Source organism: Odontesthes bonariensis, chromosome 2, assembly GCF_027942865.1.
Source record: "Odontesthes bonariensis isolate fOdoBon6 chromosome 2, fOdoBon6.hap1, whole genome shotgun sequence".
Taxonomy (NCBI): domain Eukaryota; kingdom Metazoa; phylum Chordata; class Actinopteri; order Atheriniformes; family Atherinopsidae; genus Odontesthes; species Odontesthes bonariensis.
Window position 1 is genome coordinate 8,489,658 of NC_134507.1, and position 22,640 is coordinate 8,512,297.

Here is a 22,640-nt window from a genome sequence, read left to right on the forward strand (position 1 = left end):
GAATGGTTGAATTCACAACTCAATTATACATCAAAGCACATGTGTTGGGGACACCACAGACCGGGGAGCCAAGACGGAGGTAGAAAGGACGATAAAGGGCTTCACTAGGACAATAAGAACTTTGGTTATGGTTGCAGCTATCAGAATAAGATAATAACTAAAGGGAAAATAAACCCTTGTATGCTAGCTTTTTGTGTGTGTGTGTGTGTGTGTGTGTGTGTGTGTGTGTGTGTGAGTCTGTGGAGAATGTGGGGTGGGGGGGTGTAGGGCATTGTGTGAAGTACTTATGAGCAGTCAGTGGTGCTCTGAGTTTGAAGAATCAAGGAGGAATCCTGACAGGGGAGCTACGTATACTGAGATATATTCGGCCATGCTTCAGGCTTGCCTGAAACCATTGTATAACATAAGCTCCAAGCAAAAAGCTGCATTTTTTGGCATATTGTAAAAACTCTTTTACATTTGGGAGAGGTGGTGAACTTGTTAGATTGATAAAAAAAAAGGTAGCTACAACTAAAAATGTAAACAGGCTCAGCTTAAGTTCACAAATCTTACGAGTGCACACAAGGCTCTTACCAGAACTCTTCCAAGAGCACATAGTGGTAAAAAAATCATAGTTTCCCTGAGACTGTCTTCCCTGTAGACATTTATGAGAACACTCATTTAGGAGAAGCAGGGAGGAATTCTGACAAGAGAGCTAAGTTTACAGTGAACCAGAATGGGAGTAGTCTCATTGCAACCTGCAGGAAAATGGAGTTGGCCCATCCCTCTATGGCCTCCAGTTAGCCATCTTGTTATGTAAGAAGCTCCTGTGTCCAAGATATCACTTCCAGACTAGTTGAACAGGAACAGGAGGCAAAAGAGGTTTGAAGCCAGCACAGCTCACTCTATTGGTTTTTCCTCTGTAACCTTTATTAGCAATGTTTTTATATTTTAAGGTCCTGAATGAATATGAACACATTGTCTGTGTTGTACTGTTTTTATATGGACGTTTTGCTGGTTGCGTCAGTCAAATGACTTACTTTGTAATTGTCTATGGGTTGTGCCATTGTGGTTAGATTCAGATAAAGCACATCATTATCACAGCTGCTAACTTTACAAACTACAAGACAATTACAAACCATCCATCTTACACTGTACCTGTGTTAACAAAGGAGCTTTAACATCAATCAAAAATACTGACGACAAGATAAAAAGTGTTTACAAATAAAAAAGAGCTGTATTCCCAACCACCAACTATTCATAATCACAGTCGCCTGATTGCTGATGGTGATTAAAAATATTGACAGCAATTGCTAAGCTAAGTGCTAGCTGTTAATATTCCCATTAAGCAAAGGCACTGCTTTAATCGTCCAGGTATAGTGTTGTGAGACAAAATAAGTTGAATCATGAGTTTTTTTATGGTAAAAAAAAAAGACAAAATTTCTATAAACAAACTGGCTAAAATAAACACGTAAACCATATGAACTTTGTTATGCTACACAAAGTTGGCATAAATGAAAGTTTTGCCACTAAAAGCATCTCCATAGCTTAAGTACTGTGATATTTCTTGGATGAGTTGTGTGGTTCAAAGACTAGCATCTTAGCTACAGGATATGGGCAGGGGCTGTTATTCATCTACATGTGACATCATAACACAGCTGACTGAAGTGGATGTGGGCAGAGTTGGATGATCCAACCGCAAGTCATAGCAACAACTCAGTCCTCAAAAAAACATAGCACACAATCAAATGCTATGAGGAGTGGAATTTTACATCGCATCACTTTTGCATCAGACAGTTTTTTAAGTTGCCTTTTTTTCCTTAACCAAAGAGTGTCCATGTTGCCCATATGATTAAATGCATGGTGGTCACTTATCCTCACAGTCTCATATTTGGGTTTTAGGGCTAGACGAGTGGAATTATGAGTCACAGATGATGAGCAGCAGGATAAGCTTGGCTATCAATGGCTTTTCTTTTTTTTTTAACAAGGCAGAAGTCAAAGAAATGTAGCAGTCACAGTGCCGTGTGGATTAAGAGTTTTTCAAACTTTGACAAAACCAACATTCCTGTGGGGGATGTTTACGTATGTGGATATAAACCAGATCTTCATTTTCTTTCCACAAAGGAAAAAGAGACAGAAACTGCCTAATTTACAACACCCTTAAGAGCTTTTGGGGAGTCGAACTCACTCTTGGAAAAGTGGGACACTTACTATCTTATCTAGACCATAACTCGAAAGTTGACACTTTAACACCCCTTTTCACCAGCAAACCGACCAGATGGCTACACACGAACTGAGAAGACTCACTTTTAGTCGAATCTTAAAACTATATTAAATGTGTTTGATAACCGTGTACAATTTCTTTCAGGTTTCCAGCTTGATCACAAGACGCATATAGAGACAATTTGTACGATTCTGGCTTAAATATTGACAAAGAACTGATTTTGGTGGAAAACGCCCAACCTGCCTGATGGAACCACATTGCCCCCTAGTGGTCTGCAGTGTTGATTAGTTGAACATTTAAATCCCAGAGGACTCAGTAAAATGGACAATATATGCAACTAGTAACTTCTAACGATGTCCCTTCGGTATCTATTTGGTATTTGTTTAGTGTCCCCATTGTTAACACAGAAAATGAACATTGTATGGCTCACTATTCATATGTCACGATTTCATAGATATTCATCTGAATTTTGAAAGTCATAATTGTCTTTATCATGTGTGTTATTTTGATGTCTTTATATTACAAGTCTATGTTATATCTTTAATCTGCATATCTTAACAAGATGTGGTGTTTTCACAATCACTGAGACAAATGTTCTATGAGATGGGAGTAATGGAGAAATAAGAGTTTTCTTTGTCTAAATCCAGAAATCCCCATATAGCACAGATCACCTTACACAGACATGCACACAGTTCAAGCATGTCATTGGCTGAAAAAGTAGTGTAAGCCCCGCCTCCGAGAGTCAAAACCCGGAACCCGCGGAAAACACACTCTCTCTGTCTCTCTCTAGTGCTCTCTCTAGTTCTCTCGTTTGCTGGCTCGCTTCAGGCGTCTGCTCTCTGGCTTCTTGCCTCTTGTTCCAGAAGGGTTCCAACCCAGAGTTTCAGAAGGAGATTTGAGCAGAGAACAGCTGCTCAGAGAGTTTTGGAGATGGTTTAAGCAGAAGAGAAGAGCTCACCAGAGTTTGGGAGTTTTCCCATAATCTCAGGAGAGAACGGAAGGACGTGTGGATAACGATGCAGCGGACGACCGGAGGAGACCCTCCAGAACCCAATGAGACCCCGGAGACGAGAAAGAAAGACCCGAACAAAGAAACAGATTGAAATACTCTGAAGATGCACGTTTTACGTGTTTTTGTTCGTCCCTCGCCATCCCTGTCCTTCTACGTCGCACGTCCTAACCTCCGCTGTTTCACGCCATCATCACCTTTCCCTACCAAGAAAGCCAACTCCAAGCAACCTTTTATTAATCTTCTGTGAACTTAAGTTCACTTCATCAGAGAAGCAACGGACCCACTGACATCAGAAGATTCGACCATCTAACCACAGTCCTCGGCACCATCGTTTCGGTTTCCCGGTGAAAGAAGCAACTGAGAAGTCCGCTAAAGTCAGCCCCCACAGCCAGGAAGGCCCAGAGAGCGGAAGAGAAATCCCCTCGGACCCCGCGTGGCCGCTGCCGCGAACCGACTGAACAGAACTTCAGCACAGTAAGACCGACCCGTTTTCACCTTAAAGTGGGTTTGATGGATGTCTCGAGGCTTTCACAGAATGATACATTAATCCGAAATGTCAGTATTTAGCGTCAAATAGTCAGCCAACCTAAACTATTTGAATACATCCAGTATCTCCCCATTCCCCATATTTTATTTTATATTCACTAAGTGTTTTATATAATCACCCATATTCCATGCATCTCCTGTTTGTTTAAAGGTTCATGTCTAAGATCATATCATTGTAATAAACAGCTCATATATCTATATATATGTTATAATCACAGATTGTGTCGTATGCTTTCTTTACGTAATGTCTGTCCAACCAAACGAGAACTTCACGAAAGTAGCGAGATATGAGACTGAATATTAATTGAATATTAATTGAAAGATTAATTTAACACCAGGATCGTAAGATTTCGAACAGTTTTCCTACCGGACTGTGACTTAAATTAAGTTAAAACCTAGGTAGGTGGTGCCCTGAATTCGAGGTAAGGTTTATCCTTATATTTGATATATATAATTGCCCCGGTAACGCTACAGAAATTATAAAAAAAGTACTATGTTTGTTAAGAACACTACAATTCCCACTGCTAGTGGAGCAATATGACCAAACAATCAGTGGGTCTACATGGTGAGATTAATTCAATTATAGCTATAGTTGGGTTATGCTCCTTATGTGAGCAAGGGTAATTATCCTTGGATATATGGCGTTGAATGAATGGAATCATGGGCTCAAAGCATGTCATACTCGATACGATAGGTGGCTCTGTACCCATTTCAACTTTTGCTAATAGAGCCACTTCCGGTTGGCCGCTTCACCACCACCACCAACAACAACAAACTCAGGCATTCAAGAAAATGGTGAACGAAGAGCAAGATGAAGCTATGTCCCTCTACATTTCATCTGTGATGAGCTGCTTATTGCACAAACGCGATGCACAACGGCGCATTCTCCTGAAACGGACAGATCTGACAAACTGAAATGTTAGACTGACAACCTGAAAATGAAGCAGAAAATTTGGCTGAAAGGAGCAGCTCAAACATCTGTTTCATTAAATGGAGCAACGCGTTAGTTCTGGCAGACCACGTAGTCAACGCGCCCTTTGCCTATTGGCTGACTCCGACCCAACCCTTATGGCTGTCCACGAACCAACTGCGCTTATGGGTAATCAGCTGCTGCTCGCAATTGGATGCTGGCATTTGGGGCGCTTCATTTAAACTTGGTTGCTGTCACTGCTCTTTTTGCTTTCTGCTTGCAAGACGTAGCTCCGATCAGCATACGCGCCGATGCTAGTATTATTATTGCTGCTGCTGCTTACCCTGTTGTCCGGCATGGATCCCCGCTGTCGGCGGAGTCGGAGAGTCTGCCGGAGGACTCGGAAGATTCGGCTGAGATGGACGCCGTGGAGGACACCGAACCTTCCCAAGTCCAGCGAGCCAAAACGCGACACCGGGCGGGCTGTCCACAGCGCGCTGCGGGCAGAGTCGAGGTTGGCCGCGGCGGGCTCCTGTATGTGGCAGGGCTGCCGCGGTTAGACACACGGCTATTTTACTATTTGATTTTGCGTGACTGTAGCTGTGTGGCGCAGGTCTTATGCCGGCACATTTGGATTACAAGCCATCCTCCTAATTGGTCCGTTTGGGTCCTCGCGGTGATGCTTCTAAGGTGGAGCGCACGCCTCACCTCCCCAACAGGTGCAACACACTGCTGATTGGTATGTCTGCATTACAGCCTGATGGGTGCGGCGCCACTGTCGTGCCGGGGTGTGGAGTGCTTGTGCCTGTGGTTCGGTTCATTCGCCGCCGTGTGTCCGGGGATGGTTATTGCCCTTGCTCAAATAGGGAGCATAACCCAACTATAGCTATAATCGAATTAATCTCATCATGTAGATCCACTGCGATTATTATTGCTCAGGTATGTTCTGCTTGTATTAATTCGGCTCATTGTTTTGATAGGCCCTGAATGAAGAGCTGATCTGCGTAGATAAACACTGCTGCTTTGCTTGGATCTCGTTCTGCTGTTCTAGGGTCTGTTCTGTTGGATCCTGCTCTGCTTAGATCTTGTGCTGCTTTACTTGGATTCTGTTCTGCTTTACTTGGGTCTGTTCTGTTGAGCTTGGAATCTGCTGCTTGGATCCTGTTCCGCTTTGCTTGGGTCCTGTTCTGCTTTGCTTGGATGTTGCTCTGCTTTGCTTGGATGTTTCTCTGCTTTGCTTGGATCCTGTTCTGCTTTGCTTGGATGTTGCTCTGCTTTGCTTGGATGTTGCTCTGCTTTGCTTGGATCCTGTTCTGCTTTGCTTGGATGTTGCTCTGCTTTGCTTGGATGTTGCTCTGCTTTGCTTGGATGTTGCTCTGCTTTGCTTGGATGTTGCTCTGCTCTGCTTGGATGTTGCTCTGCTCTGCTTGGATGTTGCTCTGCTCTGCTTGGATGTTGCTCTGCTCTGCTTGGATGTTGCTTTGCTTGGATCTTGCTCTGCTTTGCTTGAATCTTGCTCTGCTTTGCTCGAATCTTGCTCTGCTTTGCCCTGCCACAAAGAGCTGTCGCTGCTGTGGAGACCGACTATATATTTTATGGTGTACCTAAGTGGTTGAGTTCAATGCTTGCCCCAATTAAATACTCGCATCACATTTCAGTCTGTGTTAATGTAGGCCTACGGCAGTTCCACCTTTTAACGTCAAGCTTAGTCGCTGTTTAATAATTATTTTTGTAATACTACTACTACTAATCATAATGGTGACACACGTTTGGTAGATAATATTTCGTGGGGGGGTAGGACACCCTGGTTCCAACTAATCCAATTGGCTGGTCTGCGTTCCGGTATGGTCTGTTTGGGGGGTTGTTGCCTTTACAGCAAATGAAAAGCACTCCACCTGAGGATGCTGCTGTCCCTGTCTTGGCTTCCATGGAGCTCATGGAAAAGTCGGGAACTTCCTCCGAACAGAGCCATACCGCCAAACACAATTGTATGCATTCAGAATAAGCTTCTGAAATTCATCTCTGTTTCTCGTCTCGTTTTGACGAGAGTGGTTCTGACAGAAATGGAGCAACGCGTTAGTTCTGGCAAACCACGTAGTCAACGCGCCTTTGCCTATTGGCTGACGCCGACCCAACCCTTATGGCTGTCCACGAACCAACTGCGCTTATGGGTAATCAGCTGCTGCTCGCAATTGGATGCTGGCATTTGGGGCGCTTCATTTAAACTTGGTTGCTGTCACTGCTCTTTTTGCTTTCTGCTTGCACCCACCACCTCCCCTGCTCCACCGACTTCTCATTGCAAACAATGTCATACTGTTGTCATTGTTGCTTGCTCTGTTCTAGGGGGTTTGTTGCCTTTACAGCAAATGAAAGGCACTCCACCTGAGGATGCTGCTGTTCCCTGTCTTGGCTTCCATGGAGTTCATGGAAAAGTCGGGAACTTCCTCCGAACAGAGCCATACCGCCAAACACAATTGTATGCATTCAGAATAAGCTTCTGAAATTTATCTCTGTTTCTCGTCTCGTTTTGACGAGTGGTTCTGACTTAATTTAATCTGAATTAGTTTAAGAGTAGTTTTTTCAGGTTTTCATATATAAGTGTGTACAAGATAGGCCCAAGTCAGTCAGGTTTTTAATACGTTACATATGTTACAAAGTATTACTACTACTGCTCAATAATAATAATAATAATAATAATAATAATAATTACAAGAATAATAATAAAAGGCCTGAAATTATGTCCTTATTATGCTGGACGTCACAGAGAATAGAATTAGGAGAAACTGTAGGTACTAGAGCTACTTCTGTATGACGCATTCGTTATCTTTAAAGCTACTATCCTCACCATCTCAGTCGTGGAAGTGGCAGCCAAAACAGATTTGAGCAAATTGGAAAGACTATAAAACTCTATTAAGGAATCTCTGGCCATAGTTGGAGAAAAAGAAGAGGAAAGAAGGTATATATATATTGAGATGGAGAAGGAGACAGGGGGGAGGATCATTGAGTCATTTGTATAATGCCAAATGGAGCACTGTGAGGTTTATGGCATGGCCTGTAACTGAATGAATATCTTTTACACATTCATTTCTCCCCTGTTTCAAGAGAGCATTGCTCCCATTAATATGCCAGATCATATGTAAAAGCCATGAGAGTAAGCAACCTGCCGTTATTTCTAACTTATATATACACATAACCAGAACGTAAGAAACTGCAAAATATGAAGGGACTGACAAGAAGCATAACTGTCTTTCATGTCAGCAAAACCCTGTCAGAATTCGCAATTGTGCTAAGATAGTATTAGAGAGCAGCAGAGTGCCAGAGGCAGAGTGGGAGTGAGCGTGGAGGGGTGGGAACTGCACACTTGAAAGAAAGGGAGAAAAGGAAGGCCAGGTTGATGTATTCAGAGAATGAGCAGTTGGTGAATCAAACTTTAATGGCTTTTGGGATCTCAAGCGTTCCTCTCTCCCCCTTCGATCTTACCCCTAACTCCGCCTCACGGGTGTGAGCTCCCACCTTACTGCCCTTACTTTTTTCTCGCCCCACCTAACTCTGAGTCTTTCTGTCTCTAAAACACATTCTGGTCACTCACAAACACGAGCCCTCCCCTTCTTGACAGCAAAATCTGCACCCATCTCAATACAGAACAGGAATCAAGGTGCTCTTCATGCTCAGGGGGATAAAGTAAATGACAGAAAGATAAAGAGAGGAATAGGAGGTGATTTACCTTCACGAGTGGCAGCGTACATGATGCGATGGCAGTATTTGTTGCATTAACCTCTGGACTGGAAAGGATGCACAGAAAAATTGTCGTACAGGCCCAACAATCTTTTTGACGACTCACTTAAGCAGCTATTTTCCCTGAAAACTTTACTAGAATCTACAAATGAATAATCACACATGGAACGGAATGGCTGCACTTATTCCTCACTTTATAAATGTGCTTTCCACTGACATGCTCAAAACAAACCCCATCAAAGGTGGACCTAAACTGAAACTGAGGGACTCTTTCTGGATGAAATATGTGTGCAAGCAGCTGGTTACACATTATGGGTCTATAAACTGGCCATATGTACTATATTTACCTAAATATCGAAAGAGTTAGTGCAAAAGTTCAATTAGTGTGTGTAGGATGATCATGTGGAACGTTCTAATTACTGCTGTCAGACAAAATGATGCAGCAGATGGAGAAAAATCTGATAAATCACATTAAACTGAGCGACTGACAGTTTAATACATCCATGTTTTCTGTTTTCTTTAATGGATAAAAATCTCTTTGGAAAACTCTTGTAGAAACTACAGATCTTTTCTCACTATTAAGTTCTCAGCACCACATCTGTAAAGGAGAACATTTGAAATGGTGCCTGAGGTGAGTACAATATTGACTGCTTTCCATTTAACTTTCTCACTTTCTCACTTTATCCATTTTTTTCTTTTTTTCACCCTAAATCCCTCCATCCCTTCCTATGGGACTCAGGGTCTTAGTGTCAGGCAGAATTCTCTTTGAGGCCTGCGCCTGTCAACCAGCCACCACTCAGCTCAGTAACTACTGGATTCAATTATGCGGCAAGAAAGACAAGGAGAAAAGATACTGAAATAATTACTGGCTAGATCCAACTTCTGTTGTCGTGTGTGTTTGTTGGTTTGTGAGCAGCATATGTGCAGGATGACTGTGTCACAAATATTTTATGACTCATATCAAAATCAATGTCCTATACAACAAATTCAATTTTGTTAAAATTCCAAGACAACCCTGCATCTGCAGAGACTTTAGTTATCTATATGCTGAGTGTGCGTCTTGAAATGCTTCTTTTCTTGCAACTTGATAAACAAATTACCTTCAGGTGCGACACACTGTAAGATACAGGCGATAAAAGATTTGGGACCAAAATTTAGCTTTCAGATGTGAACAAAGGAAAAGAAGAAAGGAATTTAACAGATTCATCTATGTTGTACGTGACAGCGACGGAGGACACATCAAATAGCGGGTGCCTCTGTTTTGCTGCCAGAGCCCATATCAAACACTAAACAGCTCATGCGCAGGCATAATAGAAGCTCTCAAACACTCTCTGCCAATACTCTCTGAAATAAGAGTGCATTTGTGTGCGTGTGTTTTGAGTGCATGAAATGTTGTCAATTATTTGGTGGAAGTAGTAGCTAGCCAATAGGTGGAGGCCGAAATTTTGCTGCTTTGAATTTGTCTCTTCCACAAAAATGTTCATATCATGATGACGTTTATCGGTGGACATGCTTAGATAAACAGACGGTTAACTAAAAAAAAATCAATTTCACACTCAAATATCATACAATTAGGTCTGAGCATTGTATTAATTTTGGGCAGCTTAGGCAGGAACGCTGGCTCTTAATAAACTTTTTCAGATCCAGCTAGAATAGAGTACTTTTTCTTCCTTAAGATATCTGACTTTCAGCCAAGGGGTTTCCACCTTGGGAAACTCTGTTCTACAACATCAGCGGTAGTTCATCAAAGCTTACTGTAGGTTAGACAGGGACATTGAGATATGGCTGATAGAAAATAGAGGCTGAGGAGGGATTTGCTCATATGCCTGACATACCTGAGAGACAGTATACAGATAATGTTTAGGTATCTATCAATGGGAGGCTCTTGCCCCTCTGCCTGTTTGCCAATACATTTAATTCTTTTATATGCCGCATTACAGCTCTGGCCAGAAGTCGACTGTACAATCTTGTGCGCATCATTATTGTGTTATCGAAGGTAGGACTCTTCTGCACTGTGCATCTTCTGTTGGGAGCGATGAATGAGAGTATTAGCAAGAGGATGAAAAAGAGATAGAATTTGAATTCTGTTCAGCTAAAAGTAGATAAGCTAAAAAAAACAGCAAACTTTAACAAAGTTTAGCCTTGCTAAGGTAATTGGAAACCAAGTTAAGTATAGATAATATCTATAAACTATGAATAAATACATTAATTAGGGTAAATCAAATAATGTGTGTTGGACAGAAGAGCCTGAAAACGCTTTGAGACAGACAACCCTTTAAATCAATAGGAGCATCGGAGAAAAAAAAAAAAGACTAAAGCGCACAGACACACAGAAAAACAATTAAACTAAACAGTTTTTGTGGTGGGGGCAGCTTTTGGGACCACATAAGATAACACACACTGGGCATAGGGTGATGGTCATAGACAGCCAAACACCCAGTGGGAACGTGTGGGTCAGGCAGCTGAAGGGAGATGTGTGAGTGCATGGGGAGGGATGCTATTCAAGCTGTGGTATCACAGCTGCCAGAGCAGCAGTCCTGTGCTCCACAGAAGAACATTAAAGAACATTCTGAGAAACCTTGCACTGTGGAGGATAACCTGTACTGGTGAGACAATATGAAAAACACCCCTCAGTATGTTTTAGGCTCACTCTATGCTCTCATCTGACATTGCATTGAATTGTGGCCCATCTGCTGTTCTATCAAAACATTATATCTGGTGATGGTCGTTGCACTTTCTATCCTGCCTTTGCTGCAAGTGTGTGTGGATACTGTAAATCTGGCTAGCTCATTAGCACTGACAGAGCGAATGCTAGCAGCCCACCTGCTTCCCTCCACCCTCTTTATTGCTCCACAAATTAAAACAACATTAACACATGCTCTCCCCACTCTCCGTACTCCACTGCTCACCTTGCCACTCACATTGCTTCGGCTGCACTGTTCAGACCCACTTCAGAAAAAAACCCTACCCTCACCATTATTCTGTTTCAACAAACCTTTGGCCCATTGTGTCTTTTTCTTTTGGCCTCTGTCATTTCCTTTTGTGTTGTGTGCCATTTCACTTGGGTTAAATCTCTCAATTTGAATCCTTTGTCTCCCTTTCAGTGCTGTTCCTTTATTTTACCGTCATCCCTCACATCCATCACACATTGCAATCTTATTTTCTGATGTGCTGATGGCATTCTAACCCCAGTTACTGTGGCATGACCAGTGAGTGACAGCAAGATGAAGTGATGTCGCAGCATGTTTGCTTTGCCCGCTAGAGGTCTGGTAGGGTTACAGAGGTAATGAGGCCATAAAAATGCAGGTACAGAAAGTTATTGGGAAATAAGATAAGGTGGAGAAAAGGGTAGCGAAAAGGGAACAATGTGCAATCAGAAAGAAAGTAACTACTGAATGAACACGGCTCCAAAGAAAGAGCTCTTTATAGGTAGACTGGACTGTGTGCTACTTATTGTCATCCCAAATAGTCATAAAAATACATTTGCTGTTTCTCATTTATCACTAACGCAGACAAACCAATTCATATAGACTTGTGAATAAACACATCTCACCTGCTGAATTTTCATATGGTGTCATATGTTTTATTTGGACTAAGTTCTGGCTTGAATACTTAAAGCCAATTAAAAAAAATACTGTTGAATTAAGACTCTTATATGCCTAGTGCTTTATTAGCACATTTTCTTGCCTCAAACACAAAAAACTTGAATTTTATAGGAGAGGATTGAGTAATTCTGGAGAACGAACAATATGTGAGGGACTGAGAGTCTAACACAGCCCTGTTTAATGGCTTTCTCCAGGCTGAACTGAAGCCTATTGTTCATAGAGCTTGGAAAGTCTGCATGTGGATTTTGAGAGAGTCCCACACAACTGTGCTTTGGTTCCAATGGCCTAAGAGAATCTTCACTTGTGGGTGATCTAAACAGCCTCATCTAAATACTCCTTATTTCTCCCATTTATTTGCCTGACTATGGATTGGGGAGAGAAAAAGCCAGTGGCTTTGAAGATTTGGTGAAGAGTCAGGAAGGGGATCTGGGCTCAATATAAACACAACAAGACATGTGGGTGTTTTCTGTGTGTGGATTCAAGCCACTGTTTGAAGTCCTCCACTCCACTCTGGCAATTACTTCATATCAAGGATTAGATGAGGGAGAAAGCATAGAAGAGAAAGCTAAGGACGGACGTAGCACATTCAGAGAGAGAAACCGAGGGGAGAACAGAGACTGAGGTCCCCAGTGAAGAGAGGGTTTTCACTCATTTTAAGTATGAGCTAGAAGACAATTCCTGAAATTATGACTAGACCAGAGGTACAGGAAAATATAGCCATATCAAGTGGAGCAGACTAAAACACACAGGAGGGAGTTTTCTAACTGTTTAAAAAAAAAAAAATAATAAAAAAAAAACCTTTGGTTGCTCAAAAGCTGGCATCACTGTTTTGATGTTGACAAAACAGCAAATTACATTGCACTTTATCCATCATTTTACATGGAATTCTAATAGTCCGATGGATGATGTTGAGCTCAGAAAGAATGAATCAAAAACTCAGATTTGTGTTTATTTCCTTGGATGCAATACATGAACAAGTTCTCTAATCCTACCTCTGGGATATGAACTGTGTAAGGCATCCCGTGGAAGTTTGGCGCGTTGTCGTTCACGTCTCCAATCTGTATGTTTACCGTATCTTTGACCACCTGAGGGGAGAAACACCTTCGTAAAAGCCGGGGAACTGCAGACACTGAAAATATGCATGAGGCACACCAAGACAGCATTCAGAGCAAAAGAAAACAGGACAAGTGTGTGATAGATTACCCGCAGGGTAGAGTAGGTTGAGCATCAGTGTGTTTTAGCAACTAAAATGTGTTGAGTGAGACAGATGTCACACGAGAGAAAAGTGAGAGTGAGCATGAAAGTGAGAGACTGAAAAAGAAGACAGATTCTGAGGCATGTAAGTGACATGTGGTCAGGCTGTATCCAGGATGACAGCATGGGAAGGGATGTGTCATGACTGTGATCCCAGTGCAAATCTGTTCTCATACCTCTTGAATGTCACTCACGTAGAATTCAACTTGCATCTCTGACTTGGTCTGGAACAGACAGAGACACACGTCATCATGAACTTTTATGAAGACGTGAAACAAAGTAACTATGCAGAGAAGCAGGGGAGAAGATTTAGAAAATGCCACCTGAACGCAAAATGCTTTTGTGTGCTTCATATCTCAAAGGATGATACTGCACTTCTCACTGGTCTTTGATCATTTGATAATTTCCACCCCATCCCCTATTTTCAAAATAGTCTTTTCTTGTACCTCGTGCATTTGCTTTGGTAAGCTCGGGTGCAGTCACTGTGTGTGTTAGTACCTCACGATCGAGCTGCTGTCGAAGCCAGACCACGCCAGTGTCCCTGTTCACAGAAAAATATCTCATGGCCTCTTGTCCTGACACGCCGTATATGAGCGGCTCCCCCTCAGGATCAGTTGCCTTCAGCTGGGCCACAGATGAACCTGCCAGTGAGAGTGAAAAGTCAGAGGTCCCACAGGGTCAAAGGCCGGGGCACAGTTCTGAGTCACATGTGACTAATCAAAAAGGAAATAGATTGCAAAAACACTCATGATTCCAGCATATTCTTTCATTCACCTTTATTCCAAACAACCCACATCAGAGCGTTCTTTTTTTTTTTTTGTTTAAATGTCCAACTTTAACCCAACCCCAAAAACACAGAAATATGGAAGATGACTTATAGCAGGATGGAAATCAGACAAACTAGCTGATCATATCCAGAGGGGATGTGCCACCAGGCTGGCTAATCCACCATGCTGGATGAATGTGTCAGGAAGAATGTAGGATGTGTGTATGTGTGGAAGGGTCACAGTGATGAGCACTGAGACCTGCGACCCAGTCAGGAAAAGCTCATTACTGACCAGAGTGAAACCACATGAGCAGGTAATTGTAATGTGTTGCAGTATATGTTGTTGTGACACACAATAGACCAGAAAAGTTTTGAATATATATATATATATATATATATATATATATATATATATATATATATATATATACATGCATATCTCTATATATTACAAGTTCTTTCCATCTACAGAAGACATTCTCACATCTAAAACCATATATACTGTATTACACATTTACAAGTTTTTGTTAGTAATTGATACAGTTTATTCATTGGTTTTCCTCTGTGACAAAGCTGCCCATTCCAAATAATCATGTTTTGAATGGACACTGCTCTATAAAGCCATTGCTTTCATACACAATGAAACATGCTGAATTGTTATTTTGAGTCGATGAGCTCAGAAAGTTGCTTGTGACATGTACGCAGCTGACATATGTCTCAGTATCATTTCCTTAATGGTCTTATTCCCACTTGTTCTATTATTTTTCATTAAAAGCCCTTCCTAAATCAAAAATGTATTTCACAGAACAACTTTAATAAGGTTCTTGTCTTGGGTCACATTAATAGTTTAGTTTATTTAGTTTAATTTAGTTTAATTTCATTGCATTCTCTCTGTTTTATGCACCGCAGTTGTTCCACTTTCTCATCAAACTCAAAGACTAGTGACAAGTGTAATTTTGAGTATGAATATACTGTACATGTCAGTCCCTGCGGAATATTGACCATGCACAGGTTAAGCTGGTACAAGTGAATGGAAGAGAGAGTAAATAAACTAATTCTACACATATTGCATGTACAGACACACACAATCTTCCCCCATTCCTCCATGCAGGTACTTCGTCAGACAAAAGAAGAAAAGCCAAACTAAATCAAACCTGTCACTCGTGCACCAAACCTCTTAACACAGCAACCAATTAGGCTTCACAATCACACACCCCTCTCGTTTTATTAATACACTCCATTTTCCTATGAAAGGGTGGCAAAAATGACTAATTAATATAACGATTTATGAACCCCTCTCATTGCAGTCTAATGAGATTTATGCAAATTCAGCAGCTTTCAATATGAGTTATAATTTGGTTGAAGACGGTGCAAATTAAGCATTTTACCTCATAGTCATCAATAATTGTTTTTTTCTCTCCTCTATTTGACTCTCTCGACTGTGAAGGAACTATCTGCTTCATGTGGGTAGACATGCACTTGAGTGAAAGATAACAAATGATCCTTTGCAACCAAGACTATGTATGAGAGGTGTAGCTGTGTGGAAAAATAATTCCTACTCTGGAGTAGAAAGGGAGACTACGAATGCAATATGGTGAGCCGAAACATGTGTGCCGCACAAAGTGCTGAAAATGTCATTTTTCAGAATAACGACGCAGTTTTTTTTTCTCCTAATTTTCTCAGCCTCATTTAAGACAAACTTTTTTTTTGTAAGCTTGCCCAAGGCAGCAAACTTTGACAGAGAAAAATGCGCAAAGGAAGATATATTAGCACCAGGATAAATAAACTTACTGTGTTTGCTTTCATGTGTCTGTGTGTGTTTATGTGCATGCGTATGTGTGTGTGTGTGTGTGTGTGTGTGTGTGTGTGTGTGTGTGTGTGTCTGTGTGTGTGTGTGTATCTGTGCCCTTGCTGACTTTGTGCTTATGTGAAATACATGGAATAAATGTCTTCAAATCAATCACAGAAAGGTGGGATGAGTAACATTATGCTGCCTGGTGGATGAACTTTTCTGGGACCATGGTCTAATTTAATGTTTACAGCAGCAATTAGGATAAGTTTTTGTAAAGGTTGAAAAGAGATTTATTTCATGAGGAAAGATTAGGGTTATCAGTTAAGTCTGTGGTGTGGATATTTTGTCTGCCCCCGCTGACAGTGAGAATAATTACGCTATCACGCATCTTTGATCTTTTCTTTTCTGGTTTTTCTCCATATTCCTTTGAATCCTTCTTTTAATCTCATTAGTGTCAGTAACTTGTCTTGGATGATTCCTTAGTTTTTCAGCCACTCTCTTAGCTGCTGTAGCCACCTACGTCTCTATTGCTGCAGTTGGTCCCCTTCACAACTTTGGCAAAGCCAGTGATTCTGGTTTGACGCAAATTGTATTGTCATGTGTCCACCACCATAAGAATGAAGGCAGATGAAGAGGTATGCTTTGTATTAAAACCCATAATCAGATAAAGTGTAAACTTATTTGGCAATAGCTTGAATCCCACAAGCATTGTTTAACTATACATGTAAACACTACAGATTTAATGTCCTCAGAAAACAGTGGAAAATGTTTCTTTCTCATTTTTCTCTTTTATAATCCTTGGGTTAATAATAATAATAACAATCAAAGTTTTTTTTAACAAATAGTAGTTTCACCTCACTGTAAAAAGTATCACATTTTGAAAAAGTAATGGACTAACATATTCTCACCTTTAGTATTTCATACCCAACCTTAGTGGGACAGGTGGCTCAGGCAGGTTTGCTTACACATTCTTTAATAAGATAGAAATGTGTTCTACCAAACAGTAGAACATGACATTAAAGGGTTGAGTAAAGATGCCAACAGAAGGTTATAAGGGCCAAGGTTTTTGTTTTACAATTCTGTAAACACAAATATACCTCACAAAAAAAAGCTATATATTTGTGTGTGTGTGTGCGTGTATGTGTGTGTGCATATGGAAAAGATATCCTTCTAATGCGTATCTGAAACACTGTGGCACCAAGCCCTTTCTCCTGACAGATGATGGTATTTAGCAGCCAGTGATGTCAGTCGTACTGTTATGAATGATACAGAGCACATTAACGTTTCCCCACCCCTCGACTCTGAAACACGGCGCTCATGACAAGAGCAATGGGCTGCAGGAATCATCTTTCTACTTCTCCTCTCTCTCCTATTGTCTATTGGGTCTATTACCTTTGTTGAAGTCTTCTTTTGGTTTTAAAGTAAAATCAGAGTAAACAATTCAGAGTCAGAGTCAAGGTAAGCACACCTAAGGACTGAACCAAAACATTTCCATCACACTCTCCTGCTAGGACACATGTATGTGTCTATGTGTGTATCCTCCTCTGAGTCAACAGACTAACCACTCCAGCTGTGGAGGTTCTGAAGGATCCTGGTTATATATCTAAAAGAATGCAAGAGTAAATTTCCAAAGATATTTTACCAAAAACAACTCCAATAAATTTCACTGATTAAAGCACAAACATAGAATATAAATGTGTTTTTATCACAATGGCTAAACTTTGAAGACACCTGTAAAACCTAAAGGTTTTAACGGAATTCTAATGAAAATCTTGAGAGTACTGAAGTTTCAGAAAGTCGAGGTCAAATAGCAATGAACGGGCGCGGCATAAGAGTGAAAGATGAGCACAATAAGGAGGCAGCAGGACAGTACCTCTTAAAAACAGGGGAAGATGAAAGCGACATTTGTTAGAAGATGCAACAAAAGCACTCCATTATCAAAAGTAGAACTTCTGCATTAAGACAAATTGTTGTTGCTTTACTGTATCAGGGCTGGAAAACATGCTGCAATGAAAAATACAAACTTACAAAGCCCAGAGTTACACAGGATTGAAAGTGAGGAGGTAAAAGGGAGGAAAAGAGAGAAGACTTGAAAACCTATACACAACACCTGAATGTTTTACTCAGGCCAACCTTTTAGGAGAGGCGAAGCGAGTAGTGGAGGGACCTAAATCAGGTCATAGAGGACATCAATCCCTGCTGGATCAATAGGAGTTGCCCACGTTAGATGGGGACTAACCTCAGCCATGCCCGGGCCTCAGGCTTCTCAAAGAAAAGAGGCTGTAGGCCAAAGCCCTGTTTATTATGTTGGTGACATCTCTAGACCTCTCGTTCATCTGAGTTCTGATTCAGTGGGACAGGCACTGTCAGCTCTGCAATTTCAGGCATGCTGTGAATTATAGCTTTGAATTTTATGGAGCACAAAGGCTTAATGGGAATATGGGCAATGTTCAGCTGTCTACCACAGCAGGGGCAAACAAAAGAGAAGATGAAGCCACCTCAGATCAATGTTCAGTCTGACTGACTGTGGGGGACGTTGTGGTGAGAATCTGGATCTTTACCTGTACTGTATAAATACTTGATGGATAGTCTTGGGCAGGGCCAGTGAGACTTGGGGCTAAAGTGATGCAATCAGTAGGCTGATGAGTCAGTGTGGTGCCACTCATGTTCCTGCACTGCCTATCTGCTGACAAAGAAAGCCTTCAAACACATCAACAAAGCCAAGCTGAAGCCAAGCTGCCTCACATCAATCATTCCCATCAAAAATTCTCACAAACCCAGTCTTAGACCAAGTTTCTGCCTGGACTCGTTGGACACCATGTATTTTAACTCTAAAGTGGAGTATTGCTCACTTTATAGATTATGGTGTGAGGAAAATTGAAGATTGCACTCTTTGGGGAGAATCACTGCTGGAAAGTCTTGCCATCTGTCACACAGACATTTGTTTATGATTACCCTTTAGGTTAAAAAAAGTATTATTTTTTTTTTTCTTCTAATTTTCATTTTTAATCATTGTGATTGTGAGGGAGTGACTCCAAGCTACACAGATGTACATTTTTCAGCAGCAGATTCAGCAGGTTTGAGATAACAGGCAGAGTGCTTAAAAGATATAACACAAAACTAGGTCCCTCCAATTGCCTGCATACCGTTATAAAAAAGCACGAGTGTTTGTTTTGGTATCTATTTGAATCACTGTACTGAAACAACCATAGAGTCCTAAACTAAAGAGTGAGGTACACTTGTGCAGGAATCCAATTGTAGTTACGTTGAAAAGAGGAATAAAACAGCTGTGTTACCTTTAGATGTCACAGCTCAAAGACCAAAATACAAGCGCTGCATATAAATTAGACTTAAACCTCCTAAACTGGGTAAAGTTTTTTCCTCAACTGCTTATGACTGAAGAGTAAGAATATAAGCTGTGTATCACTGTAGATCAAACAGTGAGCACTTCGGAGCCAACGTTTGACCACAGCATTTTCAGTCCATCTTGCTTATATAAAGCACTTTGAGAGTAATTTGTAAGTCAGATACCATCAGGGAATTGAAGTAACTGTTTTAGACTCTTTCTTTCAAAAGACTCCTTGGGGCTATATGCATTAACTTGCACCCTGCTCACCAGTCAAACACACAGTAAATTAATCTTTTTTTCTATTCATTTAGAAATAAGATGAAAACGAGTTGAAATCAACTCATCACCGCTTTCTCTGCCCATGGTGCCGAGAGCTCTAACGTCTTCAGATTAAGGTTGCTTCGGGGAAGCCAGTTAAACATGGAAAAAAACAAAGCAGATCTATCGTGAATGATAATTGTCCGGTAGCCAGAAAGCGAGAGCTTGGACCTCCATTTCCATACAAAGAGAGACATATGTATTCAGGGCGCATCCTTTATGACTGAAGAGGGGAAGCATGCAGATGCATTGCCTTTATATTCCTGTAGGATAGTCATAGTCAGTCAGATGACTAATAATAAAAAGATGGAGAAAAGTAAGACAAGTTTTCCCTAATTGCAAGTCTGTGCGCCTAAAATTTAAAATGTAACAGTGAATTGACACATCTGTGGCAGATGAGTTCAGTCTTCTTATTAAGTTCTCGGTTTGAATTTCAAATAGAGTTCTTTGGAGGAGGTTATGTACCACATTTGTTAGTAATCACTAAGAGTTCCATATATTTAAAATAGTTTATTTTAAACTAAACGTATATGGTATCACATTCTATCGGCTTCTTTTTTCCACTGGCCGTTCCTCCTTATGTTGTGTGGATGTGCGCACATATGTATGTCTGCACACTCGTGTTTGTGACATCAATAGCTGTGAAGGGGAAGAGACCCCAAGACAAATAGTGACTCCTGTGTTTCAACAACACACACCATAAGAGTCCTTGGGAGGCTGAGAATTAATCCAACAGATTTATGACTAAATCTGTCACGGATGGGAGCGGAAGACACACTGCCTCTCCTTCAGCCATTCCAGAAAGAAATACGCACCTTCCGAAACACACACACACACACAATATGTACACAGCTTTTAACTTACCACACTGTATATACTCATAACCATGATATACTCATCCAGTATGAAAACCACTGATACTTTCAGTCCAACGCTGATGCATAAGCATAAACAGCTATTTACAGTAGCATGTAGTAATATGGCAGTACAGCATGGTGAGAGGTGAAAAAGGAGACACACCTCTTAAGATACAACTGATTTGTTCTAAAGTAATAAAAACATACTAACGGATTGCTGTAAATGTTACACGCTGGAACTTTAATGTGAGTGAGAGTGTAAAAGTCGAGTAAAAGTCTCTTTTAAAAGACAAAGCAAAACAAGCCTCATTAAGACTATTACACCTCAGCAAATGTTATCTGAAGTTGACTCTATCCAGATATAAATCATTCAGTGTCTTGACTATTTGTACTTGAGAACGATTCAACACAATCTAAAATGAACTGACGAGTACGAGGCGCATGATTGAATATACGGCCCAGGATTCGCTTTCTAATACATCAAAGTGGTGAAATGATGAAAACACTGAGTGACAAGGCTGTGACTAAACAATCACACTGCGGAAGTCAGAGGACAGTGAAGGACATTAGTGGACAGTCATCCCACGCTTTGGTGAGGAGAGGCAGACCTGTCACTGCAAATTCACACGCAGCTCCGTTCAGCCTCCGATCACACGGGAGAGCTTTTTGCTCTCGCTATTTTCTGTTCCATCCCATCACAGTCTTGCTGTTCCCAAACTCTCTCCCGTTTTTGTCATCCTTTCGTCACGCTTCATCTTGCTTGTAGAGGCCGGACAGAGGGAGACAGGCAGCGCTGATAGGAGTGGACAGGTGGCTGTGTGCTGCTCAGGCTTCTGGAGTGATGACTGAACCAGTCCGGTCTTTCATTGTCACAGAAGCCAACGGCTGCCCCAAGCACACACATCCATCCCAAAGCGCACCACTGCTGCCTACATGCCAACATGTCCATCAACAATGGCACTTTGAGACACCTGCCTAATTCTCTCTTCTTTCTGTCTTCATGTCCTGCACTTTTCTTCCAGTCTTGCTGCTCACTTCAGTTTTTTATCCTGTTCTTATTTTGCTGTTTGCCTCTCTCTTCTCTTCTCTTCCCACACCCTCTCTCCCACACGGGCCCTCTGCTGACCTCACCAGGGTTGACTATTACCTGAGAGTGAGCTAAATCACAGTCGGGTAATGGAACATGCCACCTTCATTGTGAAGCTGCACACACAAACACATTCACATTAAAACAATAGCCTCTCCATTTTGACCTTTTCCCTTTTCTCACCCGTTTACATGTTTATCATTTGGCCGCGGTGTTCCAGAATTATGGGTTTGATGTTATTTCTGTCAGGCCTGGGGATGTGAATGGGGATGTTGTAAAATGGCAGGAGCTGGGGTCAAGAATGAAGCTTTAGCAACTCAAAGTTGGCCCACAGCTCTTGTTGTCACTGACACATAGTCAGCTGAGTATAACACCAGAAAAAGGACTTCTTTCATAAAAAAATTTGTATCTTGAATATCAGAGAAGCAGTAGTGGTTTGTTAGTCTTTGATGAAGGAATCACAAAGATGAAATAAATAGTTGATGTAAGTAACTCCATCAACTCTTAATAGGATTTATGGGGTTTCAAGCCCTCACTTAGGCTACTTAGGCAGTTAAAAAGATATAACTACCTGTAAAGTTCTATGAATGTCTGTTTGCCAAACTACACAAACTACTGCCAAACTAAACTCTGTATGTTAATTTTCTTTAATTTCTTTTTGCTGATAATACTGCAACTGCCAGTCAAACAAATAGTCACTCTCACTGACAATTAGACTAAATGTTTTATTTAAACAAGTTTCATGTCATCAAGGATTAGAAAAAGAAGATCATTCAATATTATTCTATATTTCAAAATAATAATTAGCTTTGTGTGCAATAGTCTTACTGACAATAAAGGCAGAATCATCTGAATATTGTGCTTCTAAAAAACCCCTTCAAACTTTCTACTGAATACAAAATGGCAGCCACTATTGAATACTTATCAGTAAAAGTGCTTTACAGGGTTTGTTCGTAATCTCTAAGTGTCTCTAGCAGTCGACCTTGCTAACTTTCAGCAAATCAGCTTTGGATCAATGCATAGTGTCATCACCAACGTCTATTTGCTGTAAATGTTTGTAGGACTTCACGTCAGTCAGTCTGTGTGGAAAAAATAACCATCTGCAGGGGCCTTGCAAGTACAAACAGTCCTTCATACTGAGGGCAAAGTGATGTCATGACAGATCATGAAATACCTACAATGCCACCCAGCTCCTGGTGCAGTCTA

General features: G+C 41.1%; 1 protein-coding gene across 1 annotated transcript in view; it reads right to left on the reverse strand.

The window, feature by feature from the left end:
- The window catches only part of cdh23 (cadherin-related 23), a 186,002-nt gene that overhangs the window by 115,638 nt on the left and 47,724 nt on the right, over nucleotides 1-22,640 (reverse strand). The window contains exons 4-6 of the mRNA XM_075475682.1: nucleotides 13,764-13,906; nucleotides 13,442-13,489; nucleotides 13,004-13,096 (exon numbers count right to left, since the gene is read on the reverse strand). Of these exons, the coding sequence (XP_075331797.1) occupies nucleotides 13,004-13,096; nucleotides 13,442-13,489; nucleotides 13,764-13,906 (284 nt within the window). The remainder of the gene's footprint in view (nucleotides 1-13,003; nucleotides 13,097-13,441; nucleotides 13,490-13,763; nucleotides 13,907-22,640) is intronic.